At 42.6% G+C, this 10,000-nt stretch overlaps 1 protein-coding gene across 1 annotated transcript in view; it reads left to right on the top strand.

Annotated features, from left to right (window-relative positions):
- The first annotated feature begins 74 nt into the window (after positions 1-74).
- The window catches only part of LOC122265924 (uncharacterized), a 37,965-nt gene continuing 28,039 nt past the window's right edge, over positions 75-10,000 (top strand). Inside the window, exons 1-2 of the mRNA XM_086537612.1 lie at positions 75-1,956; positions 3,430-3,508. Of these exons, the coding sequence (XP_086393738.1) occupies positions 432-1,956; positions 3,430-3,508 (1,604 nt within the window). The 5' untranslated portion in view covers positions 75-431. The remainder of the gene's footprint in view (positions 1,957-3,429; positions 3,509-10,000) is intronic.

The raw sequence follows: 10,000 nt of genomic DNA on the forward strand, positions 1-10,000 counted from the left end.
TGTCGATGTATCTGAACTAATGACGGATTAAAATACCTCGATCTAATTGACTAATTGTTCACTTTTCTTTTCAGGAATGGTCGTTGCCGAAGAAGAAGAGCGCCAACAGAGATCTTCCTTCACTAACGGTTTTTTTTCAAAAAGTTCGCGTACTGTCGAGGGTTACTGTGAGACAAAGGAAGGTGAAGAAGCTTTTCCTCATTAGTGAACTGTGAAGATTTCGCGGGTGCGTGTCTTTGTGTATATTCCATAGTCAGTCGAGCAGCGCATGGCAACCATGTGAGTGACCGTGGCGCCAGACTTGCCCGAGACGCGTCGCAGAAAGAGAAACGCGGAGAGCGCGAGGCGTGATGAGGCTCAGGCTGGGATGGGCTGAACGGATAAGGATAAGCAGTATACTTGTAGTTCCGAGATAAGCAGCGCTGTTTGCCATGGCGATTAGGCTCCTCGCGTTGGTGGCGGCGATCCCCCTGCTGGCGGCGGCGGGGGCGGGAGCGGGGGCGGCAGACGATATTGCTGAGTACCCGGGACTTGCAGAGGACTATGCGAAACCGATAGATGTTTACGACTATGATTATAACTACGACTCTGGCTTCCCTTACCAGGTCCACGACTACCCCTCCGCCCGCGACGGCATGAGCAACGCAACCTTGTTCAAGTGCCACTGCAACGGCAACCAGGAGTGGGATGGAAACGCGTGCAACGACATGAAGACGATCGTGGCCGTGATCGACCTGCACACCTACTCTCGCCTGGCGTTTAATACCACAGACTTCGGGAGCATCGTGATTTCGGGGCCTCCGAGCTGCTCGCTCCCAGCGCTGCCGCTCACCCTGGACTCCAGAGAGGGATTCGAATTCTCGCTGATGGTCAACGGGAGTCTGTTCTGGAACAGCAGAATTTACACCGAGTATTGTATAGAACACACCCCCGGTAGCAGCTGGCTGACCCGCCTGTGTGTGTCGCCGCCCCCGGTTCGAACCTGCTGTCCTCCCGGCCACATGCAAGCGAGGAACGGCTCCTGCATCGCCTGGGCTGACGGCCGTTTCGCGCCTCCTGTTCTAGTAGAAACGGAGGTGATGTACTGGGAGGCGAAGGAAGTCGGCCCTCTTGACATCATTTGTCCGGACAAGTGGGACAAGCTTCGGCTGACTTTGGACGACAAGAACGTCAGTCTTTTGTACCACGGAGGGGAGACGCAACTGAAATGGCTGCCACCCACGATTCAGCAGCAGTATCCTGACAAATTCTGCGTGGCGAGAGATGCGGAATCGGAAGAGGGCACGTCGCATTACGTAGCCAACCTGTGTTTCCTGGACCCCCTTGTAGAACACACGGAGACCTGCCAGAATAAACCCTGCGTGCGGAAGTGCTGCCCCAAAGACCAGTTCCACGTAGAGACGTGTATGCCAGTCACGGATGAAACCCAGAGGTGGAATCCCGTCTTCTACAATCAAAGCAACGGTGCCGTCGTGGAAGCCACTAACTTCACAGGCAACTTCACGTATGTGACAGGTTATCCTCTGTGCAAGGAGTACTTCCTCATGGAGCCACACCAAGTTGAAACCGACGTCTTCCACCTCATGACCGACGGCTCCCTCTACGTCCCGGTGTTCAAGCAACACTTCCAGGCGGACCGATACTGCATGGACAACTTCTGGGACCCTGAGGACAACGTGATCCGCATGCTGCCCCTCGTCTGTTTCCACGAGGAAGCCGCCGAGAGCAAAGCCTGCGAAGCCATGCACTCTTACCTCTACCCGATCCTCCTGCTCGTGTCCTGCGTGTTCCTGGGCGTCACCCTGCTGGTGTACGTGAGTGTGCCGGAACTGCACGCGAAAGTACACGGGAAGTGCCTCGTCTCGCACGTGTCGGCGCTCCTGATCGCGTATTGCAGCCTCATCACCGTGCAATGGGCGACTAACAAGTTGCCGACGGTTGCCTGCAAGATCATGGGTGAGGAGATATATCTTTGTTGCTGTTGTTGTTGTTGTTGTTTGTGTGTGTGTGTGTGTGTGTGTGTGTGTTTGTGTGTGTGTGTGTGTGTGTGTGTGTGTGTGTGTGTGTGTGTGTGTGTGTGTGTGTGTGTGTGTGTGTTTTGTGTGTGTGTTGTGTGTGTGTGTGTGTGTGTGTGTGTGTGTGTGTGTGTGTGTGTGTGTGTGTGTGTGTGTGTGTGTGTGTGTGTGTGTGTCTGTTTGTGTGTTTGTGTGTTTGTGTGTGTGTGTGTGAGAGAGAGAGAGAGAGAGAGAGAGAGAGAGAGAGAGAGAGAGAGAGAGAGAGAGAGAGAGAGAGAGAGAGAGAGAGAGAGAGAGAAAGAAAAAAAGAAAGAAAGAAAGAAAGAAAGAAAGAAAGAAAAAGAGAGAGAAAGAAAGAGAGAGAGGGCGAGGGCGAGGGCGAGGAAGAGGTAGGGGGAGAGGGAGAAATAAAGGGAGCAATAGATGGAATGAGGGATATATATATATATATATATATATATATATATATATATATATATAGAGAGAGAGAGAGAGAGAGAGAGAGAGAGAGAGAGAGAGAGAGAGAGAGAAAGAAAGAAAGAAAGAAAGAAAGAAAGAAAGAAAGAAAGAAAAAGAGAGAGAAAGAAAGAGAGAGAGAGAGAGAAAGAGAGAGATAGAGATAGAGAGTGAGAGATAGAGAGAGAAAGAAAGAAAGACAGAAGGAAAGAAAGAAAGAAAGAGAAAGAGGAAAGGGGAGAGGGTAATAGGAGGAAAGGAAGAGAAGGAAAGGGAGATAGAGAAAGACAGGGGGGAGGTGGATAAGGGAGAGAGAGAGTGGGGGGTGGGGGTTGGAGAGTGAGGGGGGGAGGAAATAGGGGGGAGAGGGAGAGAGGGGGTAGAGGTAGAAAGGGGGGGAGAAGGAGATAAGGGTAAAAAGGGAGATTGGGGGAGGAAGATGGTGAGAGGGGGGAGAAGGAGAGAGAGAGAGAAAGAGAGAGGAAGGCAGAAAGACAGAAAGAAAGAAAGAGAGAGAAAAAGAAAGAAAGAAAGAAAGAAAGAGACAGACAGACAGACAGACAGACAGACAGACAGACAGACAGACAGACAGACAGACAGACATACATACATACATACATACATACATACATACATACATACATACATACATACAGACATACATACATACATACATACATACATACATACATACATACATACATACATACAGACAGACAGACAGACAGACAAACGGACATAGATAGACAGACAGACTGACACAGACAGACAGACTGAGACAGACGGATATAGGTAATCAGAAAGACAGACATAGAAACCAACCAAGTAAGACAAACAAACAGACAAACAAACAGACCGTGACCGCCCCCACCCCCCTCAAAAAAAAAAAAAAAAAAGAGACAGAAGACAAGCATTCCCTCCCCCAAGAGCTTGACTAACCGGGCTTCTCCCTTGGCAGCATCCCTGACCCACGTGAGCTTCCTCGCCGCCTTCTTCTGGCTGAACGTCATGTGTTTCGACATCTGGTGGACGCTCAAGTAAGTAGTCGGGCGAAGAGGAGGGGGAATAGGTGGTGATAAATGAGAATTAAGGAATAATCGATTATTAATTTGTTATTAATTGATTATTAATAAGTGGTGGAATGGTATGGATTCGGGTGAAGAGGAAGTGGGAAGAGGTGGTGATAAATGAGAATTAAGTAATGATAGAATAGAAGAGAGATAATGTATAATGGGGAATAAGAGAGAGACAAGAATATAGAAAAACAGGGGAAATTAGAATAGGGAAAAACATATTAGGAGAGAATGTCGGGGAGAAATGGTTAATAAAGATAAAGAAAATAGGAGAAGGAAAAAAGACGAAAAGAACAGGAAGATAGCGAATAATTAGAAAAAAAAATAGTTTAAGTGAGGATGCCATAACGGAAAAAATGTAATTTTGGAATAAAGTGAATATTAGCAATAACGGACGAAATGATAATAAAATGGAATAGTTGAAAGAATTAAGAATAATGTTTATATATGAAAAAAAAAATATAACGAAATCAAAAGGACAAGAAATTAACAATGGAAAATAATAATTAAAAAAAAAACGAAAATAAAACAAAAAACAAAGGATAAAGATATAAAACACTAATCAAATAGAACACAGGGGTAATTACAAATAATTAGATAGATTTTACGATAAATTTTGTTTCGTTGTTGTTTTAAAATACGAATTATTGTCGTAATGCAAATGATCGTTATAACAATAATAAACATATAATATGATTAAATATAATAAATTATTGAAATATAATAAAATATAGTAGAATATAATAGATATAAATAACTTTTTATTTTGATATGATAAAAAAAAAATATTGATGATAAAGATAACAACGGCTATTATGATCATGTTAATTATAGTCTTGGATATGATAATGATGAAAATGCTGACATTAATGATTATTGTTGAGACAACGATAATAATAATGATAGTAATGATAACAATGATTATGATAATGATAATAGTAATGATAATGATAATGATAATAATAATGATAATAGTAATAATAATAATAATGATAATAATGATAATAACAATACTGATGATAACGGCAGTAATGATAACATCTCTCTCTTGATATGATACTAATGATACTTGCAACAAGAATCAACAAAACAACAAGAAACATAAGTTGCAGTAGGAGAGATGAAACAAATTGATAATAATAATAATAATGATTAAAAAGTATTCTATAAAATACTAACAAATTCAGCACTAAAGACTGAGAATAGATGTAAGTCAGACATTGTGCATGTGATAGTGAGAGTGATAAGAAAATTGATAAGGCACTCGGTAACGATAATGCTGTACTACCGTTATTATCAATGTTACTTGTAATTTTACTTATATTTTGGGGATATTACTTATATTTTTACTTAGATCATGGTATATATTACTTAAAAATTTTACTTAGATCATGGTAGATATTACTTATGTTATGCCTGTTATCATTATTACCATTATTTATATTTTATTTATGTTATGTTTGTATTGATATTAATATTGCTTAGATTAATCATGTATTATTATTAATATCACTTATAAATAATCTTAAGTGTTAAGTATCATATAAGTTTTTAGTCGGATCGACAGTATATGTTTTTATTTTCAGTATGTTATTGATGTTAATTTTATTGACACCGTTAATCAGAAAGATAGTATTGTGATAATTGCAACTGTGATTTTCATCATTTATTATTAGTCTCAATATCTTTTTTTCGAATAAGTTGATCATTAGTTGATGATTCATGTGATGACTCAGCATAATGTTATCTATTTTGAAATTGTAGTAACGTGTATTTCAAAAGACAGAATTATCTTTTTTTTTTTTTGTTGCAGCTGATCACGTCACGTTATCTTTTATTGATTTAAAGTTAATTGTGGTATCAGAACTGTATTAAGATTTTTAGTCTCCTTTTTTTAAAGGAAGGTTCTATGTTCTTTTTTATTTATTTATTTATTTTTTAAATTAAAAGTGAGGTTGGTTATAATCGGTTAGGTTAGGTTAGACTTTGTTAGGTCAAGTTAGGTTAGGTTCTAAGTGCATTTTACAGCTATCTTCGATACCGACTAGTGGTAAATCACTAAAATGATAATAATAATAATATAAAAAAATGCAATTGCATAAAAAGGGGTATTACGAGTAATATTGTGTCTTAAGGTGTTGCATGGTGATTGCGTCATGCGAATAGAAAGTGCTGAGACATCTTTGCATAGCGGTAGGATGGCTTTGCGTAATGTCCCACAAATTGAATAGAGGAAATTTTACGTAACTTACTGACAAATAGGAACAGTCATCTATGCAGGGCTTTGAATATATGACAAAAGTAAATTTCGGCGATGTATAGAAATAGAATCATGCATTCAAGGTTTGGCCATCATGCAGTGGAATAACGTCATGCATCATACATTATTTTGGAGGTAATTTGTATAGCTGATGTCTGCTATTATTTTTATTCTCTCGTCTTAATATCATCCAGTATGGTTGACACCAAAGCTTTTGATTGTTATGTTGAATAACATCGAAGTTTTTATCGTGTTAACAATAAATATCCTTCATAATTTACAATATTTTTTAGATTAATAATATCCGTAGTGTTAATGTGTCAATAGCTTCCAAGTTCAAGTTTCACCCATGTTAATATTACCCAATAAAAGTTAACACAAGTTTCTTCCGTTCTGTCAATATCGTTTACACATTTTTGTTTATATCATGTTGATATCATGCAACATTTATAGCCCTTCGTGCTTCCAAAAGTCTACTAATGCGAGGAAAGACATTCTTGTGAAGGTGGGAGCGTCAGAGGCATGCCTTCTTAGTGCTCCTGTGAATCATCTTGTTATCTCGTTATGTTGTCTAATCACTGACTGATAAAACCAGATAAGAATCTTTATCTCTCAAAGTTCCATCGTTGCCACTGTCGGATATTTTCTCCTACTTGTCTCGTCTCTTTTCTCTTTTAATGGTTTCTGTCTCTTTCTTTCTATGTGTGTGGTCTTGAGTGTCCTGTGTTCTCTTCTCTGTTTCTTTTTTTTTGTTTTTATTCGTCCGTTAGTCCTTGGTTTTATTTCATCTCGCTTTATTTCTTTATTTTCTCTGTTTTTCACTCTCTCACTACCTGTCTGTCTTTGTCTCTTTCTCTCTTTCTCTTTTTCTCACTCTTTCACTACTTGTCTGTCTGTCTCTGGCTCTCTCTCTTTCTCTCTTTCTCTCTCTCCCTCTCTCCCTCTCTCCCTCTCTCCCTCTCTCTCTCTCTCTCTCTCTCTCTCTCTCTCTCTCTCTCTCTCTCTCTCTCTCTCTCTCTCTCCCCCTCTCTCCTCCTCTCTCCTCTCTCCTCCTCTCTCTCTCTCTCTCTGTCTCTGTCTCTGTATCTCTTTGTCTCTCTCTCTCTCTCTCTCTCTCTCTCTCTCTCTCTCTCTCTCTCTCTCTCTCTCTCTCTCTCTCTCTCTCTCTCTCTGTCTCTCTGTCTCTGTCTCTGTATCTCTTTGTCTCTGTCTCTGTCTCTGTCTCTGTCTCTGTCTCTGTCTCTGTCTCTCTCTCTCTCTCTCTCTCTCTCTCTCTCTCTCTCTCTGTCTCTCACTCACTCACTCACTCACTCACTCACTCACTCACTCACTCACTCACTCACTCGCTCGCCCACTCACTCACTCACTCACTCGCTCGCCCACTCACTCACTCACTCTCTCTTTCTTTCTCTCTCTCTCTCTCTGTCTCTCACTCACTCACTCACTCACTCGCTTGCCCACTCACTCACTCACTCTCTCTTTCTTTCTCTCTTCATTGCTACACACACATTTTCGTTACATCCTGGCACTCACCTTCCCCAGAATATGACCTTAAGTTGCATGCAATCTCTGTCTCCGGGCTTCACTCCTGCTCCCCCTCACCCCCTCTCCCCCTCCTTCCTCTTTTCCCTTCCATTTCACCCTCCTCCGGGCCCCTTCCTCCTCTTCTCTCCCTGCACCCTACCTCCCCTTCTTCGCCTCTTATTTTCTCTCTCTCTTCTGCTTATCCCCCCTCCTCCTCTCCTTTTTTTATCCCATTTCTTTTCCTCAGTTGTTTCCCTTCTTTTATATCTACCCAATTCCTCTTTTCATTCACCCTTTCTCTCCTTTTCCCTCCACGTTCCGCACCCTTACTCCTTGTCCCTTTCACCTTTCCACTTTTACTTCCCCCTCCCCTTCCTTTCTCTCCATTACCCACCCCTCTCCATTCTCTCCACTCATGTCCTCTCATTTCTTCTCTTCTCTCCTCTCCTCTCCTCTCCTTTCATCTCCTTCCCTCCCCTCCCCTTCCCTCCCCCCTCCTCTCCTCTCCTCTCCTCTCCCTTCCACTCCCCTCCTCACCTCTCCTCTCCCCTCCTCTCCTCTCCTCTTCCTTCCCCTCCCCTCCTCTCCTCACCTCTCCCTTCCCCTCCTCTCCTCACCTCTCCTCTCCTCTCCCTTCCCCTCCCCTCCCCTCCCCTCCTCTCCTCACCTCTCCCTTCCCCTCCTCTCCTCACCTCTCCTCTCCTCTCCTCTCCCTTCCCCTCCCCTCCTCTCCTCTCCTCACCTCTCCCTCTCCCTCCTCCCTCCTCCCTCCTCTCCTCCTCCCTCCTCCCTCCTCCCCCCTCCCCCCTCACGGCAAAACTCCCCGCCGACCACAAGCACGCGCGGCCGTGGAAGTATGTGACTTGCACTTTATGAATCCGACGCACCTGATAAAGGCAGATGAGGCGATACCGAATCGAATCTGTCTGCTTCATCGAGGAAGTAGGTTCGAAATATATTTAGATGCTTCGGTTCGATGCTTTTTTTTTTGAAGGGGGGGGGGAGGATCTTGGTTTCGAAGTCTGTAGGTTCGAAGTTTGGGTTTTGAATTGTGGTTTTGATGTTTTGATTTTGAATTGTGGTTTCGAAGTTTGCCGGTTCGATGTTTGGGTTTTGAAGTCTATAGGTAAGAAATTTAGGTTATTGATTGTGGTTTTGAAATCTATTCGAAGGTTCGAAGTTTGAGTTTATATATACGTTTTGTGGTTTCGAAGTCTGAAGTTTGGGTTTTAAATTGTAGTTTAATTTATATTGGCACTATGTTTGGGTCTTAGTAGAAATAGAAAGTCTTGCTGGAGAGGAATTTGGAAGTGGAATATGATTTTTACTAAAAAGTTTTGAAATTTCGGGTATGTTGGTTAAAAAAATCGTCCTCTATTATTTAAGAGAATTAAAAAAAATAGTGCAGGTTATTTTGTATATTGTATATATATATATGTGCGTGTGTGTGTGTATGTGTGTGTGTGTGTGTGTGTGTACATATGTATATATATATATGCACACACACACATACACATATATATATATAATATAGTTTGTATGTATGTATGTATATATATATATATATATATATATATATGTATATATATATATTTGTACATACATACATATACATATACATATATGCACGCGCGCGCGCGCGCGTTTGTGTGTGTGTGTGTGTGTGTGTGTGTGTGTGTGTGTGTGTGTGTGTGTGTGTGTGTGTGTGTGTGTGTGTGTGTGTGTGTGTGTGTGTGTGTGTGTGTCTGTAGGTGTGTCTGTGTGTGTGTGTGTGTGTGTGTGTGTGTGTGTGTGTGTGTGTGTGTGTGTGTGTGTGTGTGTGTGTGTGTGTGTGTGTGTGTGTGTGTGTGTGTGTGTCTATACACGTGTATATGTGAGCATGTACACGTGTATTTGCATATTTCTACAAGCGTGTGCAAGAATGCAAGCACGTGCCGGAGTGACCCCACGGCCCCCGTTCGCGCAGGAGGAGGCTCGTCAACGGCGCTCGAGAGGTCAGGACGCCCGTGCCGGGACGCCTGCCTCCGTGTCCGCCTGCTGCTCCTTTCTCCCCCTCCTCTCTGGTTGCAGCCGATGTTGCACGGCCACGCCCTCCCCGCTGGCTAACTTGCCTCCTAGGACCCCGGTGGCCTGGTGGATGCTGCTTATTTGCATACCGGGTGAATGATACCCGGTTTTTAGTGTGTTTTTTGTTTGTTTGGTTATTTGTTTATGTATGTATTGTATACCCCCCAACGTAGGAAAGGAAAAAAATGTATGGTAATTGTTGCAAGGCAAGAAAAGAGATTTAATCATGGTTACAGAGTAATATGCCCATGAATATGAAAGTGATTTTCGTAACATAGACCGATTAGAGGCACCCCCACTCCCTCCCACCCCCACCCCACCCGTTGTTATCGAGAGGAAAATCACCAGCTGAGAATCATGAGAATCATCAGCTTAGAATCACCAGCTGATGATTACCCAGCTATGAAATACCCAGCTTAGAATCGCCCAGCTAAGAATCACCAGCTGAGAATCACCTGCTAAGAATCACCTGCTGAGAATCACCTGCTAAGAATCACCAGCTGAGAATCACCAGCTGAGAATCATGAGAATCACCAGCTTAGAATCGCCCAGCTAAGAATCACCAGCTTAGAATCACCAGCTAAGAATCACCAGCTTAGAATCAC

This window comes from Penaeus japonicus, unplaced genomic scaffold, assembly GCF_977035675.1.
Source record: "Penaeus japonicus unplaced genomic scaffold, GWHDUDI00000001_assembly GWHDUDI00000006, whole genome shotgun sequence".
In the NCBI taxonomy this organism is placed as follows: domain Eukaryota; kingdom Metazoa; phylum Arthropoda; class Malacostraca; order Decapoda; family Penaeidae; genus Penaeus; species Penaeus japonicus.